Source organism: Guyanagaster necrorhizus (genome assembly GCF_019112545.1).
Source record: "Guyanagaster necrorhizus MCA 3950 unplaced genomic scaffold BT62scaffold_18, whole genome shotgun sequence".
Lineage (NCBI taxonomy): Eukaryota > Fungi > Basidiomycota > Agaricomycetes > Agaricales > Physalacriaceae > Guyanagaster > Guyanagaster necrorhizus.
The window spans coordinates 689116-708631 of NW_025064897.1; the positions used below are offsets into that span (position 1 = coordinate 689116).

At 48.1% G+C, this 19516-nt stretch overlaps 9 protein-coding genes across 9 annotated transcripts; 4 read left to right on the forward strand and 5 right to left on the reverse strand.

The window, feature by feature from the left end:
- Positions 1-332: 332 nt before the first annotated feature.
- BT62DRAFT_244798 (uncharacterized protein) lies at positions 333-1475 on the reverse strand. Its single transcript, XM_043180200.1, has 2 exons — positions 1435-1475; positions 333-1371 (listed from the first exon to the last, which is right to left on the reverse strand). Exon 2 carries the CDS (start codon positions 1030-1032, stop codon positions 406-408), a length of 627 nt encoding a protein of 208 aa, XP_043037961.1. The 5' UTR covers positions 1033-1371; positions 1435-1475; the 3' UTR covers positions 333-405.
- Positions 1476-1929: 454 nt separating this feature from the next.
- On the reverse strand, positions 1930-2983 carry BT62DRAFT_934117 (uncharacterized protein). Its single transcript, XM_043186674.1, has 5 exons — positions 2911-2983; positions 2621-2855; positions 2502-2566; positions 2131-2445; positions 1930-2081 (listed from the first exon to the last, which is right to left on the reverse strand). Exons 1-4 carry the CDS (start codon positions 2957-2959, stop codon positions 2408-2410), a joined length of 387 nt encoding a protein of 128 aa, XP_043037962.1. The 5' UTR covers positions 2960-2983; the 3' UTR covers positions 1930-2081; positions 2131-2407.
- Positions 2984-3123: 140 nt separating this feature from the next.
- BT62DRAFT_971166 (uncharacterized protein) lies at positions 3124-5563 on the forward strand. The gene is made up of 5 exons (XM_043189008.1): positions 3124-3244; positions 3296-4780; positions 4828-4898; positions 4950-5050; positions 5104-5563. The coding sequence occupies exons 1-5, from the start codon at positions 3209-3211 to the stop codon at positions 5262-5264; spliced, it is 1854 nt and encodes a 617-aa protein (XP_043037963.1). The 5' UTR covers positions 3124-3208; the 3' UTR covers positions 5265-5563.
- A 4580-nt stretch (positions 5564-10143) lies between these two features.
- On the forward strand, positions 10144-10949 carry BT62DRAFT_245064 (uncharacterized protein). Its single transcript, XM_043180202.1, has one exon. The coding sequence runs from the start codon at positions 10355-10357 to the stop codon at positions 10847-10849; it is 495 nt and encodes a 164-aa protein (XP_043037964.1). The 5' UTR covers positions 10144-10354; the 3' UTR covers positions 10850-10949.
- Positions 10950-11522, reverse strand: BT62DRAFT_245065 (uncharacterized protein). Its single transcript, XM_043180203.1, has one exon. It carries the CDS (start codon positions 11353-11355, stop codon positions 11050-11052), a length of 306 nt encoding a protein of 101 aa, XP_043037965.1. The 5' UTR covers positions 11356-11522; the 3' UTR covers positions 10950-11049.
- A 2360-nt stretch (positions 11523-13882) lies between these two features.
- Positions 13883-15135, reverse strand: BT62DRAFT_971168 (uncharacterized protein; the record flags this gene model as incomplete). Its single annotated transcript, XM_043189009.1, has 5 exons — positions 13883-14204; positions 14263-14326; positions 14381-14779; positions 14831-14907; positions 14962-15135. The coding sequence occupies 5 exons, from the start codon at positions 15133-15135 to the stop codon at positions 14145-14147; spliced, it is 774 nt and encodes a 257-aa protein (XP_043037966.1). The 3' UTR covers positions 13883-14144.
- A 35-nt stretch (positions 15136-15170) lies between these two features.
- Positions 15171-16115, reverse strand: BT62DRAFT_987902 (RNP containing family member; the record flags this gene model as incomplete). Its single annotated transcript, XM_043190086.1, has 5 exons — positions 15171-15543; positions 15598-15734; positions 15819-15899; positions 15973-16023; positions 16085-16115. 5 exons carry the CDS (start codon positions 16113-16115, stop codon positions 15358-15360), a joined length of 486 nt encoding a protein of 161 aa, XP_043037967.1. The 3' UTR covers positions 15171-15357.
- A 617-nt stretch (positions 16116-16732) lies between these two features.
- Positions 16733-17679, forward strand: BT62DRAFT_245145 (uncharacterized protein). Its single transcript, XM_043180204.1, has 4 exons — positions 16733-16949; positions 17002-17140; positions 17197-17568; positions 17623-17679. Exons 1-3 carry the CDS (start codon positions 16836-16838, stop codon positions 17556-17558), a joined length of 615 nt encoding a protein of 204 aa, XP_043037968.1. The 5' UTR covers positions 16733-16835; the 3' UTR covers positions 17559-17568; positions 17623-17679.
- Positions 17680-18286: 607 nt separating this feature from the next.
- BT62DRAFT_900131 (uncharacterized protein) lies at positions 18287-19495 on the forward strand (the record flags this gene model as incomplete). The annotated part of the gene is made up of 7 exons (XM_043183403.1): positions 18287-18384; positions 18439-18540; positions 18608-18653; positions 18709-18798; positions 18854-18988; positions 19047-19244; positions 19295-19495. 7 exons carry the CDS (start codon positions 18287-18289, stop codon positions 19493-19495), a joined length of 870 nt encoding a protein of 289 aa, XP_043037969.1.
- Between the last annotated feature and the right edge of the window lie 21 nt (positions 19496-19516).

The following is a 19516-nucleotide window of genomic DNA, read 5'->3' on the forward strand; positions in this document are numbered from 1 at the left end:
CCCGGATTTTCACTTCGCGATCAGGGTGATCGAATTTTGGATTGGGTGCTTTGGGACTGAGGCTGCGGCTGGGCCTAGTCAGTCTGTGTACTCTACGATCTCTTTTGAAATGCGCGAACGCACCTGCACCTCTCAATCAGAAAGACGCAGTAAGTAGTGGTTCTGACATCGGCGTGATGGGGGCGATAGGGAGAAACGATTTAGAGGGCGGGTATCAAAAACGTTGTGGTGGTCGTGGTGGTCGTTGGTGTGGACGGTAGGGGCTACGCTAGAATCGAGGCGGGTACAGTGGGCAGACGCCGCGACAGACATATGGTCTCAAACCAAAATGTTTCTTTCTCCTTCCCACCACTTCCCACGAGCTTTCTTCCTTCCATTAAAGGGGGATTTGTAGGAGGACGGGTATCAAAACCGTATAATAGATGACCGGCGCTGCAACAAAAAAAAGGGCAGGATTGGGGCCAGAGTCTTCCTTTGAGATACAGAGAGAGGTGAGAGGTTGTTAGTTGGTTGCATAAACTGTGTTTGGAACAAGAGTGTCCCTGGGGTCCCGCCGAAGGTCCGGAGAGCAATCCCGCCTTTAGGAAAGTACCCATTTGTCGTGACGTGACTAACCGTTCCGGACAACTGCGTGCGTCTCGGAGAGCAAAAAAAATTGCTCTCCAAGATACGGAAAGTGGGGCTCAACCCAACCGCGATAAGGGATAGCAGTGGAAATTTGCTTCCGTTCGTTGAGTCTGGAATGCGACCCAAAATTAAAAATAAAAGACCGTTCGATCGTGGTTTCCTGGACGATCTCCCGATGGCTGGTTGTATTATGGGGGAGAGCTTCAATACGCGATCAGGGACCCTTCGATGCGAATCGTAATCAACACCGCCCGAGAGTGGCTTGAACTTGCTCAGTGGTCTAGCTTTGGTCCATAGGGATGGCGTATCCAGGCAAAGCGGCATTGGCGACTCTGATGATGATGATCCAGGGTAAACTGGAGACGGGAACCAGAACAGAATCCCTGTTAAGGCAGCAATTTGCATGTTCTTTTGAGAGAGATATGTTTGCAAATTGGGAAGGAAGGAGTCGGGAATCTGGGCTTGGGATGGAGCTGACTTCTCCGCCGGGAGGTCTACCTTAATTGTGATGGAATGATGCGACAGGTACGTGAAGGATGTTGAGAATGAGAGAGCATAGAGGTCACATTAATCAAATGGACAGCGCCGGCATCCTAGGGAGTCAAATAAACGATGTACCATACATCCTTTCGAAAGAGTTTGGACGCAGGATCGTGTGGCTGCTCGGTCGAGCCATAACATCAAGAACAGGCCGAGTTGATGTAAGACCGCTTTTGCAACGGTAAAAGCGAATGGCAGAGATCACTGGGATACCATGCGACCTCAGGTAAGCCGCGACATAAACATGCTGTTCAAGGAGAAACCTACCCGGTCAACGTTCCGTGCTAGTTGGACTATATGAACGGTAAGCATTTAACGACCAAGAGAAATTGAAATGCGTCAGTGGCGCACTCTTCTGTTTCAAGGCGCAGTCAAGATCACCGGGACCAGCGTTCGAATTGAATATTAGCACTTATTATGAATTTACCACACCACCTATCCCCTTCGATCTCAAGATGATCTTCTCTTAATGAGATGGCCCTTCATGTTCAGGATTACGGAGCCGGGAGGCTCCAGGTAATTATCGCATATGCAACAAGCTTTTTAGCACACGAGCTTCTTTGACTAGTGGATGTGCCATGCTGCGGTATCTACCTTGTTTTGATATAAATCGGCGTGTCCAGCGGCGGAGAAAAGGTCCGTAGCGTCTTGACTGCATGACTGCAATCAGTATCTCAACATATCAGCAGTACGAATCACCTTTATAGAAAGCTGTTTCGAATGGTGGGAACTTTCGATGTGCCCACTTTCCGAACGTAAGATCCAGAACTCACTCCAAGCAAGTTATTGTGCATCAATTCGGTATGTATTTGAGCCACCAAGATCATTGGTCGAACAGTACATTCGGTACGGTTGGCGGTGCGTGTGCACGACTATGCCAGATTGTGGATGTACGGCTTCTCTCAACTAACACTCTGCAGTATCCGGTCAATGAGGCATCTTCCAGGAGTAGATAAGACATACAATCATTTAGACTGAGCACGGTCTACAGGACTGCGATCTGGTGGACTGCTTGATATGAACTTGGTCTCCAAATCGCTGGGCTTGTACTAAGGTCGACCGTGAAAAGGTGTAGATTACAACAGATCTTTGATACAAAAGCATAGGAATACGCATCGGTGTGTAAATGAAAGGTTAAAAGAACATCAGATGACGGTGGATCAGAAACGTAGTAGAAGGCTGTGTGGAATGGCAGAAACAGCCTTTAACAAAGAACAATACGAAATAATAGGTTTGAAGGTCACAAGTGCGTTACCGCCTTGGAATCTAGCGGCATCCCTTGAAGATTTGCTATGAGTCAATACCCTGGACTAATGGGCTATCAATCAACGGACCTGATGCATCGATCCCATTGTGAGCAAGAATCCGGTTGTGACGAATCAGCCGAGCCTGATCAAAGCTAAGAGTTTGCATATAAGTCCCTCTTCAGTCATGTCAGAGCTGAATGACGTACTTTACACGCTCTCTCTGCATAATTTCCATGACCTCTTGCGTGCCCTGCTCGTCGAGGCCAGTTCTTGAATCACCATTTCGCAAATTCGCCTCAATGTCAAAGTCAGAGGAGGAAAGGCCTGCATTTGCTTGTTCGGCAAAGGTCGAAAGAGGAGTGTAATGTCTCAGTTTGGGAAAGAAAGCCTTCACTCGCTCAGGAACATAGGGTGCTAGAGAAACGCGATATCGAAAGATGACTGCAAAAGAACGGTTTTAGTCTTCGCAGTTCATTGGTAGCATTTACGAACGCACGCAGAGCCACAAGGGCAAAGAAGGCCAACACAGATAGCATAAACAGCATGGTTGGCAAAGATAAAAGTTAGATAACCAAGCCTATCCGTTGCAAGGGGTCACCGACGCAGTCGTCGTTGGTCAAAGTTAGTGGGCGCAGCACAAAATGTGGCAGAACAGGAGGCGATGCATGCGTCACATCACGTGGGAACTGTCACATCACTCAAAAGGCATCTCAACCTCATCACATATCTTCTGTATCACTTGTTTTTCTGCTTCACAGACTATACTTCATTGGAAAAGTATAATTATATTTAATATGAGGTTGCAATCTACCTTGTTCGACCAGCTACAGGTGCCTTGTCACTGCTTTTATTCTCCATCTTGATTTTATGTCAGACCATAGAACGAATTTTGCCCTCCACTGGATACATCACTTTTGGCGGCGTTAATAGCTGACATAGAAAGCGACGACAATGGGAGCTTTGTTGAACCGTCATCAACAGACATTGCCAACCTTCGAGCCTCGCTGACTGAGCTTGCTGCTGAAGCCGAGACCTCTCAACTTTCCGAACAATATGTGAACCTCAACTTGGGTGCAGGTTACTCTGACGATACAACCAGCACTCCCAGTGCATATGTAGGGGAAACCTCGACATCGAGCACTTCTGGTTCAGTATCGTCGCAATCTTCATTTAGCTCCCCTTTAGGTTTTCTGCAAGCCGCTCTACCGCACATTAAACATGACCAATTAAACCGGGCTCTGTCTAATACTCAGCCTGGTGATAGTGAGATGGACATGTGGGATCTTGTAGCTGGAATCCTGTCGGAAGAACGGATACGAGAAATGGAGGAGCGTGGTCTTGACGGATCGGAGGATGCGGACAATATGGAGGACGAGTCTCCATGGAACATGGTTTGTTCAAAGAAGAAAGTTCTTCGTGCCGGAGAGCACAAGACTACTGGGAAGAAGAGAAAGAGGAATAAGCCAATTGCCCTTACAGATATTCGCCAGCAGCACAGATGCGCACCCGTTCGATCGAATAGTCTTGACTCTCCTCGAGGCGGACCGATGCCAATATCAGATAGGTGGACTCAGCTCTCATCGCTATCGACCCATGTGTCGACGTTTCTACCACCCCACGAACCTTCCTTCTTCCTCTCCTATTTCCATTCCCCGAGCTACTCTTCTCCGTATGCAGCACTCTTCTCTGCCCTTTCCACGATCAACAGGTCACACCAACCCGATGTTGATAAGCACATACCCGTTCTTGTTACCTTGCTCGAAATGTTACACACAATTTACGAAGATTTAAATTCAGAAGAGCACTCTCGACTCAGATTAGACGCCGAACTTTGCGTCAATGCCACACAAGGAAGAGGTGACGACGCTTTTGAGCTTGCCAAACTTCTTCGAGAGCTCGACACCGACTCCTCTTCTGGTTATCTACAGATGGGCGTGTATCACTCTTCTCAGCCGACATCTGCGCCTCAGAATGTATCAGGACCTCTGAAATCGCTAGAACCTCCACCTTCGCCATTACCTCCGAAGACACAATATACTTCTGTGCCACCGGCTGTGGCTCACAAACCGAGTCCGTATCAGTGGCAATCTGTCAAACGGCAGAAGGGGCCAGAACGTATTCCACAGTCACTACCCATGCACATCCCAGCTTATACGAGGGATGTCAATGGGATGAAGATCAAGGGAAGTGGCAATGGAATTGGCAAATGTGGCAAAGGCGACGTGGGGGAAATCGATGAATATAGAAAGCGGATGAACGAGAGCATGAAGAAGAGGGACGAGATGCTCAAGGAAGCAGCGTTAATGTGGCAGCGCGGAACTAGCAAAAGTAGAGGCGGGGAGGTGGCTATGTATTATGCTGAAAGGGTGTGTCAATCCATTACCTCTGCGAACTGGTGTGAATGCTTCCTTAGGCACGCGAACTCCAGGAAATGGCTAAGAAAGACGCGCTGCATGTTGCCTACATGATGGTGGATGCCAAAAGGTAGGGTTATCGCCTTGAAGCAGAAACTTCATTAATTCACCATCTGCGCAGAGAAGCATCAAATGATGCCAATACTTTGGATCTACACGGAACAACCGCTGCCGAAGCTATCTATGTTGTGAAAGAGACATTGAAGACGATCGATGTGTCCGGTAAGTTTGCGCATCACCTCCGCAGGTCATAGTTTGATGTTGCTCTGTCCCAGCCAAGCCTTTGAAAGTCATCACGGGGCGTGGTAGTCACTCCGTCAATCAAGTCAGTGTGCTAAAGCCTGCTATTCGAATGGGACTCGTAGAAGATGGATGGATGGTCAGCTCCTGGGATGCCGGACTAATCATTCGAGGAAGACGCGCTGGAGCATCATGACAAACAGAGCGTCTATGCTCTCCTCCGAGTCCCCATTCAACGGCGCTCCATCTGTTCTCTTGCTCGCTGATACTGGTGGTAATATGATGTTTCATGGTCTTTCCTGTCCTTACCCGATTTATATTTTGTTTTCAGACTTGAAATATTGCTAGGTTCTATATTCTCGTGTTTGTATCTACTACCTGTATCGTCAGAGTATTTTTATGCCTGTAGCTATCGCCGCTGCCGTATCCTTTAGGTTAGAATAATCTCATCCCGCTATTTACCAACCTCGCCTTCCATATGTAAGCATGATGTCCTATTCATTGACCTCGGTCCGCGTTGTTCCTTCAAGCCTCTATACGACTCCCCCTAGCTTTCTAACATTATGGTCCATCATCAAAGTTCGTTTTCTATATGGGTGGAGTGACTAATAACCCAAGCCCAGAACGGTAGACTGTAATGGCATGTCGTATGTACTAGATACTTATTGCTTGACACTAGGTCGGAACTGTCTGTAAATCATATCTTCACTCGGATGTTATAGCAGTCCCCATCGCGAAAGGAGATACACTGACCGCTTAACAGTGTTGAGTCGATTTCAAGTCCTAGAATCTCGGACGCTTGAACAGGTGGCTGTGACTGGATAATGCGGAGAGGTGACGTATTGCACACATATTCCTGCATCAACGACCATCTTTGATACGCTTCTCGTAACCTATACGACGCGCCTGTGACCTAGGAGACAATCAGCCAAAACTTATTACGAGAGGGGGAAAGCACAACCTAAAAGTAAAAAAAGGACATGAAGGCAAGCGGCATTCCGAGGTGAGACTCGAGTATTGCGTATCGCTGACGCCGTTGATTTCGGTTAAAGGATTTGTGGAGAAGCCCGTTAAATCCACTTCTCAAAAGAAGAGAAGATATTGTTAGGAAAGACGCTAAGTACGCTAGCCGTCCCTCACTTGAGAAAAGTACGCGGGCTAGAGCCACAGTGCAACGTGTCATGTTATTGTATGCAAACACGAAATTGGGGTCTAATTTGACGGCCGCATTATGCTTAGAAACTATACTTAGCTGACGTGGAAACATTGAAGGACCAAGTCCTTCAAGGGAGCTTAAATCAAAATTGGGCAATACGCTTGCAATGTGCAAGTCAACGTGCGTCGCGTCATAGGGGTACACCTCGATTTGGCTCTAATGCCAACGGAATATGTATACATCATTCGAGAAATCAAAGCTTTAACTCCTTGGTTTCTCGGGCGGTAAAGACTTCCCACTCCAGTGGTAAGTACGTACTTTAGTAGTCAGACATGATGTCAGACATGATGTTGCAGAATAGCGGATCTGCCGCTTGACAGTGAGTGGACAGCGCCTCAAGTTAGTGGTCGAAAGATTGGCATGCGCACACTTGAGGTCTGGGCCTCAGCGCCAGCGCTCTGCCGATCCTTGAAGCCCTGACTGAGACATAGGCCGTCCACAGTATTTTTTATTACTCATTATATTTCTCGGCTGTAGTGAGAGTTGAGAGCATACATCTAACATGTAAGACGTAGGATCCCGTCTTGTCCAGTGGACCGCGGTGCATATATCATGAGTTTCTGCAAGAATTGTATCTCAAGTCTGCCCTGTGTTGGGGCTACATGTCTGACGATGCTGACTGGTACGCTTTTAGGTGCCACTCACGACGGTATTCCGACAGGTAGTCCCACTTTTGTGCTAGAATAAGGACATAATTGCGAGCATCTTCCCTACTAGTAAACTCGAAAAGATTGGAGGATGGGCGGATGGAGGGATCAGGTTTTGGAAAACGTTACCGGACTCGAGGGGAATGGTCCAATCAAGACGTATATCCATAAGCTGTGTGAGCTTCTTCCCGGGGCCGGAGTCTGCTTTCCGGTGGTGTTTTATGATTGGAATAATATACAGTCCATCGAGGGATGGAGGAGAATAAGAATATGTAAGGGCTCTGTGTTAGTGATGGGTATCAGTAAACTGACCATGCTTCGATAGAGGAAAGATCATAGCTGAAATTGCGTAATGTCTTGTTTTGTTTTAGATCCCGAATGAATATTTTACATCAGAGAAAAGGAGTCTTGAGGTAGACGCGAATCTCTCTGTTCCAATTCGTTCTAAACTGCGATGAAGATATAGCACTATTTGGTCAGTTCGCCCTTGCTCATCGTTAAGTAAGTATCTTCTACAAAATCTCCGTCTCCTAACTCGGACTTCCAATCTTAACATTCCTGGCCACAAGTAACGTGAGATTCCCGCTGACCTCGCAAAGTACGAGCGGCTTGCTCCTGCTGTTGTTTTCCGCTGCCACTGACAGCATTTGTACGTTTTTAGTCATCCTTGTTATGGAATCTGTAATTGCAACTTCACAAGATGTACCCGATAGAACGCAAGTCATGGTTAAACCGACAGAAGACCAGAACAGCGACGAAGTCATACATGGTCTTGACGGATTAGAGGATGTATACAGGTACGAATTCCGTCAGATGGACTCAGCTGTAAGGCCTAGCGGGCACCATTAACCTGACCATATTTTGTTTTCTTTTCAAATTATGCCGAACCTCCCAAATCCGAATGAAATATTCTTATACCGAGGAAAAAGATCTTTGACTCGGCGCAGGGCAGACACGAATCTGAACTAGCCTCGAGCCACTCCCGAGCTCGATTGATGACAATCGATCGAATGGCAGTAGGACTGGTTCGAGTCCAAGTCTGAACAGTAAGTCATATTATTGGACTCCTGAATGTGGATTACACGAGGTCGGTACGCCAACTGCCAGTTACGAATTCCTTGCTCTTGCAAAGATTATATACCGATATCAATGAACTGGTTCATGGCTAACTCGGGATTTCATTCGAAGCCACGCCGCGACCGTAGAAGACCTGCCTCCACTGGTACGTCTAGACTAAACAAGCATACTGCGGAAAATACTCGGACTTGTACCCTGAAGCTGAGCCTTCAGGCCTTCAGGCTCATCAATATCGATCGCAAGACTAAGAAACCCACGTGCAGTGATCTTCAATGGAAATAGCGCGTACCTATCAACCGCCCTCCTCCTTCGACGATGTTATTCTTAACTTAGTGAAATTTGCTCGTCACTACTTGTGAGGAGGACTGACCCAGAACCACGGCAACAACATCCCGATCAGGGACGGGCAATCTTTGCTGTCATTGAGCGACTCGGACAGACTCAGGGTGTATGACCTCGTCCATACCATGTCTATCGGCGTAACCATGCCTACCTGTAGCATCTATGTTTGACACAAGGTGGCCTTGGAGCCCCAAAGCTAGAGAAATTTCTAATAATATACCTCATAGAGGCACTTTCCCCCCATTAAACATATGTTCCTCCTCCTCCCTACATCCTATGATAAGTGGATTATGATGTGAGCCCGTGGCCCGGGGATAGCAGAATTTATGGGGTTGTTTGTTGTAAGTGGGTTTCATGTCAGTATTTCTCATGCCGGTGGATGACGCCTCGAGGTTGTGAGAGGAAGAGCAATGGTTTTGTCATCTCTTGCTCACGTACACTGTTCTAAGACACCGTTCGTATCTCGCTCAATCTCAGAACGTTGTGGAGGTAGAAGCTCATAAGGTCACCGTGTTCGTCTATTCCTTGTCTGAGCTGGATTAATAAACCTTCGGATACTCGTAGCTTGGGCTAAGAATGTTCACTTGTGGTGGCCGGCCCGGTTTACCGAAACCCGTACATTTCTTTCCTCCGTTTATATCCTGCTGCATCTCAGTTCCACTGGCCTCCGAGCCCGATCATGATGTAAGACTTGTTTGCCGGCGGGTAACGTAAAATGAATTGCATAGCAAGTACTTGCGCCCCTTCCGCGTCAAACCGTGAGACTCTGGGGACTTGTGCTCAACGAGTACTCTGTAGGCTCTAGATATCTATCAACTCAATGGCTGGGTATTATCCCACACCTCGGTGAAACAAAAATATAGTCGTGAGATTTTCCAACCGACCGACAAGCCTAGCCATTCTACAATGTATTGCGATCGTAAATGCCCCGCGGCGGGGAAGTCACTAATCCCCTCCCAGGCCTGCAAAAGTTGAGATTCATATGCATTTATATCCCCATGCATGTATCTGGAACTTAAAGGCTCCAGACCTTCACGCTAGGATAATCATCGGCCATGAGATATCTTCATTTTCCCAACAATCACCCTAATTACTGTAAATCATTCGGAAAAATAATAACAAAACCCCCGGGTCTGACTCCGGGCCTAAAAAATCCGATTTTTCACGATACGTGTGACACCTGACAATCTTGCTTGACTAGATGATCCAGTAAGAAAAAAACTAAGAAAAAAGAATGGAGACTCAATGGGTCAAATGTACGCCACGTTACGACCACGTGGGAAGTTTGACGATGACGAATTCGCCCACTCTTTTCGTTTGTGATCGGGACCGACCACTCAAAACTTTAAACTTGAGGAGAAAGAATACAGGGTACGGGAGATATACCGCTAAATCCCGGATCTCCTGGCTGCCCTTGTTACTGCGCCACGGCCACGAAAATATCTTGGCGTCTCTATAGTCACCTCGAAAAGTTCTCTGTGGTATGCATATTTTTTTTTCGTTCTCTTCCATGAGGTCCAATGACAAGCGGTTACGTTACTTGCAGTGCCTTCCCATCAGTACAGGTTCTGTCAAAAAAAACTTTGTGGGTTCCGCGGTTTTTTGTTACACCCGTGCCGCTCCCTGTTAATACGGCTTCTCAGGAATTAGGTTCTACAGCGCGACTTGGTATAGTTCAAATTCTGAGTCACCATCGTTCTTTTCCATCAGGTCGTCGCCATTCCTGGCTATTTCCTTGAGCATTGCAACAGCCACAACCTCCTTCCTCGTTACGTCGCCATGTCACATCTACCACGAACTTGAATTGACGTAGAGCGAGCAATTTGTTCGTTTACGTGATCTGTCTTTCAACCGACGGTTCTTTTCTATTTCGTTTTCTTCCATCACCACTGTGAACCTTTGTTGCTTCCGCACTTTAACCTCTCAGCAACCTACAACTATTACTTCCCATCAGATTTCGGAGCGCAGCTAGGTGATCCTCATGCGCGTTAGGTTCTGGATTGCATGTGGGTGCATATCGTCTCCATTCAATACCCCCTCCCCCGGACCGTGGATTTTGCGAGGCCGTTCGTTCTTCGCTTTACCTGGACCACCAAAACACAACCCGTGATCGCGCCAGTACGCCAGAAGCAACAAGTATCTCCCGCCGGGACTTTTCTGGTGCCTATACGTGTGACGAGAAGGTTACATCGGTTGTCTTTATCTGTTATCCACGGACCAAGGATCACTCCTCCTTCCCTCAAATTCTTGTCTAGACCTCTTCATTATATGGACCATGATTGTTCGATATTAGCTTGGGGAAATTTTGTCGCAACGAACGAACCAAGGCCGAACAAATCCCACCGCCTCAGAACTAAAAAATCCCCAGAGTCCATTCTTCATTTCCCCATCCTTACCTCAAGTGGACGCGCTTGGACGGGAATTGATCCCAGGAACCGCTTCCGCCGCGAGATACGCAGGCTGTGTTTCCAGGAACATGCATGCAAGCGGGTTTGTTGACCGCACCCCCTCACGACCAAACAACTCTTCTCTCTCCCTCTTCTTCCGAAAATTCCGGATGCAGACGCCTATAGTCCAGCTTGAAGTGGCACATTGTTCGGCATCACATTGTTCGGCATCTTATCTTAGCAGGAAGTGCAGGGGGGGAAGTCAAAGAAGCCACTCAGTAATGTTGATAAACGGAGATCAAGTCTCAACATCTATGACGAAGTCCTTCTCCAGGAACTTTTGGATGCATATGACGTGCAATGTGGATCGGCAGGTTTAAGACTCCAGGTTCCATGCATATGCGCGATTGGGCGGGGATCACATATCGGGGGGGGTGAGTGGGCTCGCCGGGCGTTTCCAGGAACCTGGCTTGGTTTTTTTCGGATGCTGCGGCATTTCCGTTCCTTGTTGCAATCTCTCTCACGGCTCCGATGCGTGGGGGGAGGGCGGGGGTCACTCGACGATTGTTTCAACTTGGAACCCTCCCCCCCCTCACTACCCGTTACGATCGGCGCCATCAAACTACATTACACAAGAGCTAAACGCGTCAAACCGTCTTTATGTACGGTCGTGCTGCTAGCCATGAGTAGTGGCGCTTTCGAATCCTAACAGGAGGGTCTCGATCATGTCATTTGGGGGGGACATTCGTACCTCATACTTCTATTCTCAGCAGAACGAAACTCTACGAGTGTAACTTTTTGGCTCCGATGTGAGGCTTTGGAAGGAAAGGCCCCTACTCATGGCTCGGTGCCGATGGCCAAGTGCTTCTACACTCCTTCTCCCGCCTCTCCCGACGACTATCGACTCGGAACTCGGATTCCATCGAACCCTCAGATTTTTCGTTGCAGCCGATGGGAAAGGGACGTAAGCGCGCCGGCCTCCGTAGAGGTGGCAGGGGGGAGGGAAGGAAGTGGTGCTCACTCTCTACTAGTATCGTCCATGAACGGATGATGGGGACTCAGTTATTGCTGAATGGGCCTACGGAGACTTCCGGAATCCCGCTAGGGTCAAACTATCGAGGAGGATCGGCATCCTTTATACAGCAGCCTTAACAAGAGCCTGGACCGCCCTCCCTCCCGATGAAATGAGAGTTAATTAAATCCTTCCCATATCCTTTCCAGTCCTCACGACTCGCTAGGTATCGTTTCCGGGTTTGTCAAGCAACAATCATTCATATAACATGCCTACCTTGGACAGCAGTGGCTAACGGCTCAAAATTGGGGGGTGTTTTAAGGATGAATCTCAGAAGGGTCTATTTCCGAGTGTTCACGCACAGGACCGAGTTGGGAGGATACACGCTAATCCCTTTATGGTCACCTTACCGCGAATCTATCTCGTAACCGATTGTCGGTGTTTTCCTTGTTGGGAGGCAAGTGGAAGGGGAGACTTGCTATCCTCGTACGCGTGTTTCCGGTACATCCCTGCCATCGGGTGTATTTCAGTGAGGCAGGCGTGGGCGGATTCCGTACATTGCCTCTTTCAGTCGGTTTCATTGTCATATTCGCGTCGGGTCGGACTCAAGACACCTACTCTTCATTGCTCATGTACTAATAGTTGCCTATCTAATCCGGCCAACTAAGAGGTCTCCGTTTCAAAGTATGGGTCTGTCACATACAATCATGTGAGGCACGATCAATGCCACGACTTTGATATCCTTATCCTTCACCTCGCTCTGCTCAACGTGCGTGCGTTACGCCGTGGTCGACCATCAACGTTCTCCTCCCTGCATATGCATCTGGACCAGCGTACTAGGCACTGTAGATATACCAATCATATAATCTCCCTTCTGGGAAGTCCGACACTTTTAACATAGAACGACCAAAGACCATGTAACTAATAGCTTGTTCGTTGAATTGAGTTTTAGCAGCCTGAGTGTAACTTGCATATAGTTTAAGGGAGACCGGTCCGAGTAATACATGCATGAATCAATAGTTCAGGGAAGCAGGCGTTCATTGGCAATCTCCTCCGATAGCTGTGCTACAAATCATGACACTGATAGATACCCTACCATGCTTTCAAAAGTTCCCGTCTTTTTGCAATTTTACGAGCCAAAACTCAACGCACACTTGGTGCTAGGTAAGACTGATTATCAAGGGAAGGCAATTCATCATCAAGTCGGATGAAATTGGCAGAGAAGGTAAGTGAGAACCCGTAAATGGCTACTTTTCAAACGTCTGCCCAAGTTCTCACAGACACGCGACCTTGGGTTGTTATTGTGCATTCGAAATTTACTGCATACCTCCAGGAACTGATATGATTATTATGAATCCATGTGCTCGCCTTTCAAGTTGTAACTGGCGGCATGCACCTTCGCAGTCCCGGCTGTCTACCAACGAATGCACGGTCAACGTTAACTCTACGTCCCTCCGAAGTCAAAACTCTGATAACAAGTTGGAAGCCCACATCGGCAGTCGAGGTCCGAAGAGATGTGATTGTTTCCTAATCTCCGGCTTTCAATGGGGCGGATCATTGTCTTTCTCTCCGACGGTCTGATTATTATAAGAGAGAGCAAGGACCTGCCGTTACTGTCATGCAATGTATTTGACACAACTCGGAGTGGGAAAGAAAAAAAAAATCAGTTCCAGAACTGCCCCTTCTAGCTTAGCTCGAATTGTTAGACGTGGGTGTGCTTTGAGTGAGGGACGAGGGAGTCCCAGAAAAACAGCTCTGTCGAAGCCGTGAAATGACTAGAAGCCACACGACTCGGCAGGCTATTGGTCTGACCTTGCCGCGAAGGAGCGATCGTAACAATTCAACAATTCCACTGTTCCTCGACCTTGCTTCCCCTCCACTCTATTGGAACCTCCCCGAGACAGACGGATATGTTACGTTGCTACATATCTTTACGTACATTTTTTCAGACGACCCAAACCGCCACTGACGCCGAGATTCCACTCAGCACGATCGAGAGCGCGTTTTTACCCCCGTTGTTAATAGCAATTTCAATACTATATCCTTAACGCGCAAGAGTACGCAGTTCCGATGTTGGTACCTGCAGGGGACGCTTTGTTGAACCGAGATCCTATTTGTTCAAAGGGAGGAGGTGACGGGGGTCGACTAGCATCATACACCACCTCCATTGGAAAGATATCAACTAGATCACGAACATCATCATTCCATCATCAAAACCTTCTGCCTATTCAGGACTACCTTGCATTCACATTGAGATGGTAAGGAAATATGTTGGTCGCAGACTGTATACACATAGACTATCAAGAAAAAGAAGGTAAAACAGGTCGGACGAAAATCGGAGATTACAAGACGAAAGAGGCCGATGGGTGGTGGGGACGGCAACACAAGGTCTGGGCTAGTTCACATCTGCCTCTGCCTCAGTCCATTTGAGATGCTGCTCATAGAAATCCAGGAGCTTAGTATAGATTGTGTCAGCTACATTAAGACTTTGGACCAGAACGGTAAGCGCATACCTTCTGAGGAAATTTCTCTCGGCAAACTGTGGACTGAGCTCTCACGCGGTCTCCATTAGATCGCCTGTACATATTCATCAATGAACAATAACTTTAGAGAAAGCAAGAAGAAACTCACAATGAAAAGTAAACCCATAACAGCTTATCAGCCTGATCCTGCTCGACGGTCGTAACTGTGCCTATAAGATGCTCCCAGCTATCCAGGGATTCATACTGGGACATATCACCAATGGGCGATCCGTCTTCCATGATGATATCCTCGGAATCGGGAGGAGCCTGAGACTGCTTTTTTGTGGTACCAGACTTGCGCGACTTCTTGGCCGTCCTCGCATTATCATCTTCGTCAATCGCGTCGCGTTCAGACTGAGATTTCCTGCCGCGTTTCTTCGGCGGCGCAGAGGCGCTCTCCTCCTCGAGGCCCTCAGTCGCATTCCGAGGCTTACGTCCAGAGGTCTTGGACGACGCGCTCTTTTTCTCGTTCTTCTTCCAGAAGGCGTCGATTAAGTCTTGTGCATTGCTGTGTAAAAGAATTAGAAATAGGGCATGAGGCAAAAGCCAGAACACGAACGCGGCATCAGTTTCGTCAACCCACGAGTTGTGCTCGTCAGCATATCCTCTCCATTTGACCAAATAGCCCATCCGTCCCTTGAGTTTTGGATAAGTACGATGTATAATATATTATTATATTGCGATACTTACGTCTGGAAACACTCCGCGCTTCGCCTGAACGATTTTTTCAATCTCATATTCTTCTTCTTCCTCGTCCTCCCCTTCGTCCTCCTCTTCGGGTTCATCTTTTCTTTTCTTAGACGATGCGGCATGCCCATCGTCTTGGCTGTCGGAAGCAGAGGCAGAGGCAGCTCTAGCGGCCATGGTGCGAAAGGCCCTTGTTTAATAACGTGAGGTTGGTTGAAGAGATACCGTGGGAAATAACAACGGCCGGCATGGCCAACCTGAGCGAATAACTTTAGCGTTGCTGCTTTGCTAGTCCACTGTAGGGGGCTATGAACAAAAAGCACTCCGATAGCAGCTCAGCAACAGGCAATATATTGATGTACAAGGCGGAGAAATAAAAAATACTACAAAAATACGTGATCATCGCCTTCTGTTTGGACTTGCGCTGCGTCCACGAGGACCTCTGCCTTTTTTTGGACCGGAGGGGGGAGGTCGAACGAATGCAAAGTCGCAATGTATTGTCTGTTCCAGCAGTGTGGTACCAGATGCACCATCGATAGCCGCCTGCGCTTCAGCCATCGTCTCATATTCCACCAATGCATATCCCTGCAGAAACAATAATTATCATCTAAAGCACACCACAAAAACCGGTTATCTCACCTTGACATATCCCGTCCGCCTATCTAAGTTGAGGTGCAGGTTTTTGATCTCTCCGAACTCTGCGAACTTGTCGGTAACATCCTCTTCCGTCGCTTCCTCATGTACGTTTGTCACCAGAACAATCCAGCCTTCAACCGCTATATAATTGTGTCCGAAAAGAGAATGGAAGGAAGGCAATTCATCAACACGTTTCGAAGATATAGCACCAAGTGATAACTCACAGCGCGCGGCCCTTGTATCGGAATCTTTGGATTCGACTCGGTCATATGTGGGTTCAGCAGTCACCGTGCCCTCGTTGCTGCCTGAAAGCGAAGAGGTAAAAGGGAAACGAACAATGAGTAAAATAATGCAATCGGTAGTATTCAAACCACACACCTGTGTTTTGGAAGCCACGACCTCTCCTCCTAACGGCTCCTCCTGCAGCAACTGAAAAAGTGAAGTGTGTAGGCTGTCACATCGACTAACAAAAATGATAGAAGGGGCGTACCCTCGTCAATATTCATTTCATCGTCGGACATGGTGGTGCAAAAGACGCGGTGAACTGTCACACTAGTCACATCGGAGCAGGGCTGTCGGCATAGTTCGGCATGCCGGGACCGGACGGCGACTAGTTTCGGGGTCTTGGTTATGTCAGTTAGTCCACGTTGCTCTTGCTCAAAATGGGTACAGATTCCGAGATCTAGACAAATTCAGTCTGATAGAACCAGTTCGCAGTGATCTTTCCAGCTGCTTGAATTGCACGGGGATCTCAAAGCTTGAAAGCTTGTTCCCTTTCTCTTCCCTGTACTCTTGCCCTATATCTAAAACTGTTTCGTTCGTCACAGCCCCAACATTTCCACTGTCGAATAGCTGGACCAGTAGCAAAGGATAGGATGGCTGACATCTGGGATTCCTCCACGTCGGCTGCATCCAGATTATGGTCCATTACAAACTGATGCAGGGCAGCAGTTCGTTCATTTTTGATCTGAATCGTGGACGGCCAGTAAGCGTTCCTCCGTTATATGACGTGCCTGACCAGTTTTATTTGGGAATCATCGCCTCTTTGATCAAGATTTGGCAGCAAAAGGGTGTGACCGAAAACATCCTGTAGTCTTTTCTTCAAATTCTTGTCACAAGGTTTTTATCAATCCCTTTAAGCGGACATACCCGCGACGAAACTGTTTAAATACTCCTCCTCTACAACTGTCCGTCCATCGTCCTCTCCCTTCGTATTCCGCTGCATTTCGATTCTAATTCCCATGCACGCTGTACCCCTCATCAACCACCCCTGCACCCTATGCTGCCGGCCCACTTCTATGTGGTGCAGCCGTTGCCAAAGTGCCTGGTATTGCACACCTGAACATCTCAGTAGTGTGCGCCCATCCGTCCAACCTATGCTTCGTCTATCCTTACGCGTCTTGACAGGACTGGCCCCGACATCGGAAAGAATGTATGCCGGCCCAGAATGCATCCGGCGGTTACAGCTTGAATATGATCGCGACACCACCACCAGCAGAGCCACAGTATATAACTGTCTCTGCGATTCTATTTGACCCGGTGGAGGGTGAGCCCTGCCTTCTATTAATATGTGTATGATGCCCGACTAATCAGCCTTCAAAGAGCGTCCGCGAATAATCTCTGTGACTTGCCGGCCGTCACATAAACCGACGGAAGGCATCTGTCCAGTGCCCATGGTCCACAATCACTTCCCTGATGGCCTCTCAGAAGGCATCGTTCTTACCCAGGGTCTAAATGGCGAACCGCTGCGATTCCCATTGCACCTCTGGTATTCTCCTACTGCCCTCCAAAAATCATCACCTGTTAATCGTGCCATATATCACATAACTTCTGGGGCTGCTCCCAAGGCGTGGTGTGGTGCAGTCATTGTCTTAAAATTCAACGGATCTCGGAGACAGGGTTATGCTGATGCCGGTTCTAATGACCTTCCAGCGCTGTCGGCCTATTTCCTTGCTTATAAGTAAAAAAGCGTACGTGAGTGCCGTCCACGTCCATCTGTTGGAAGCTATATATTGATTGTGCGTCTAGTGTCACGGTTTGTTTATTCAAGTGGATACCGTGCCATCACCTTCGATGTTCCTTCTTGTATATACTTTTTCTGTAGCATACTTATTGTTATCGATCTTTCCCGCTGTCCTCGCATCACGTTTATCTATCCGCCTGTTTCATAAGTAGAAAATAGACGAAACACTAATGCACATCGTAACCCGTCAGAACGCGTGAACGAGCAACGAGAGCATGCGATCAGGTTTTTATGTGGGAAAGGGGAAAGAAAGTTACAGTTATTGAGTGAGTGGGCACGATACGCGTCTGTGATCGGTGATGCCATTCCCTGGTCGAGAACGGCAGGAAGCATCAGGCTGAGAAGGGAGGTTTAATTGAATACGTAGGGCGAGAAACGAGCTAGGGAGATGCCACGGTTCTAACCGATAGTGCCGTTGTGCCGTCGGCACGTGGTTTTGACTTTTTTACGCCTCTCCTCTCACACCAAAACGCAAGTTTAACATCTCGTCAAGACAACCCCACTAACACAATCCCGCTTATCCTCTGCATCCACGCTGCTCCCTTGTTCTTTCTCCAGGTCTCCCATCACACACCACCTCTTCTCGAAGACAACATGATTTTATTCAATTCCTTTCCCCCGCGACCTGATTTCGTGGGAGGTGGTGGGAGCCGTTCTGATGACACGGATATGGATATAGATCTCGATGGCGACGAGGACTTTGATTCAGGCGGATCAAAGCTGACATGTCCTGGAGAGCCACTAACGTCTGCACAAGACTACATGCGGTGAGGTCCATTCCCACCCGTTCGTGACTTTTGACGTCCAACGTCTACAGCTAGGGGTCATGGGACATACGTGGAGAACGAGGAGGTCATTGCGTCCGTCGCAGGCACTATTGAACGTGTCAACAAATTGGTCACGGTTCGAGCCGTCCGGACAAGGTTTGGCCCTCTCGCTACCTTGAGAGAAAATCTGTACCAGTGTTGATCGTAACTTTTTTGGGAATAGATACAATGCCGAAGTTGGTGATCTTGTCGTGGGGAGAATCACCGAGGTCGGTCTTGACTCTGTTCTATCCATCATTGTTCGGGCGAGAGAATGTTCTATAGGTGCAACCTAGACGCTGGAAGGTGGATGCCAACTCCCGACAGGATGCGGTCCTTATGCTATCATCCGTGAACTTGCCCGGAGGTGTGCAGGTGGGTACATTATCTCCCAGGCAGCGGTGAAAGCCTATCACCTTTCGGTCTTCAGCGGCGTAAGCTGGAAAGCGACGAATTGCAGATGCGCACCTTCTTCGAGGAAGGCGATCTCTTGGTAGCAGAAGTGCAAGCGTTCTTTGGTGATGGTTCCATGTCGCTACACACAAGATCTCTACGGTATGGCAAGGTTACTACTATTTTTCTGATTTTTGTAAAGTTGCTGACAACCACTTTGACGAGATCAGTTACGCAATGGACAGCTTGTGGTCGTACCTCCAATTTTAGTTTGTCGGCTAAAATCCCATTTCATCACCCTGCCGTGCGGCGTAGACCTCATCCTGGGCCTCAACGGATATATCTGGGTAAGTAAACATGTGAAGCAGAGTGATCGTGAGGGAGAAGAAGGATTTGACGCAGAGGCCGTGTATTCGAACCAAAACGATGTGAGCTCATAGCCTTAAACCAAAAAGCACCTGACTTGAAATGGGCCCAGGCTATTGATGACTTTACGCGGATAGCCATCTCCCATGTTACCAACATCATTCGTGCACTGGCAACACGGTTCATTCCCTTGTCTGACACGATTTTGTTGAAGGCGTACGAATGGATTGTGGAGCAGGGGAGCGACGTAAAAGACCTCTTGCAAGAGGACATTGGCGACGCTCTTGTAGCGGGTATAACTGCAATAGGCTAATTCTCCGAAATGTCAATACCA

Excerpts from the sequence above, each read along its gene's own strand:
- BT62DRAFT_244798 (XM_043180200.1), bottom strand. The coding sequence starts at position 1,032 with ATGCAAATTGCTGCCTTAACAGGGATTCTGTTCTGGTTCCCGTCTCCA.
- BT62DRAFT_934117 (XM_043186674.1), bottom strand. The coding sequence starts at position 2,959 with ATGCTGTTTATGCTATCTGTGTTGGCCTTCTTTGCCCTTGTGGCTCTG. Across the intron at positions 2,567-2,620 it reads ATGCAGAGAGAGCGTGTAAA|CTTTGATCAGGCTCGGCTGA; the intron begins GTACGTCATTCA and ends GCAAACTCTTAG. Across the intron at positions 2,446-2,501 it reads CAATGGGATCGATGCATCAG|GGATGCCGCTAGATTCCAAG; the intron begins GTCCGTTGATTG and ends CAAATCTTCAAG.
- BT62DRAFT_971166 (XM_043189008.1), top strand. The coding sequence starts at position 3,209 with ATGAGGTTGCAATCTACCTTGTTCGACCAGCTACAG. Across the intron at positions 4,781-4,827 it reads CTATGTATTATGCTGAAAGG|GCACGCGAACTCCAGGAAAT; the intron begins GTGTGTCAATCC and ends ATGCTTCCTTAG. Across the intron at positions 4,899-4,949 it reads ATGATGGTGGATGCCAAAAG|AGAAGCATCAAATGATGCCA; the intron begins GTAGGGTTATCG and ends CCATCTGCGCAG.
- BT62DRAFT_245064 (XM_043180202.1), top strand. The coding sequence starts at position 10,355 with ATGTGGGTGCATATCGTCTCCATTCAATACCCCCTCCCCCGGACCGTG.
- BT62DRAFT_245065 (XM_043180203.1), bottom strand. The coding sequence starts at position 11,355 with ATGGCGCCGATCGTAACGGGTAGTGAGGGGGGGGAGGGTTCCAAGTTG.
- BT62DRAFT_245145 (XM_043180204.1), top strand. The coding sequence starts at position 16,836 with ATGCACGCTGTACCCCTCATCAACCACCCCTGCACCCTATGCTGCCGG. Across the intron at positions 16,950-17,001 it reads CACCTGAACATCTCAGTAGT|GACTGGCCCCGACATCGGAA; the intron begins GTGCGCCCATCC and ends GCGTCTTGACAG. Across the intron at positions 17,141-17,196 it reads TCTATTTGACCCGGTGGAGG|AGCGTCCGCGAATAATCTCT; the intron begins GTGAGCCCTGCC and ends CAGCCTTCAAAG.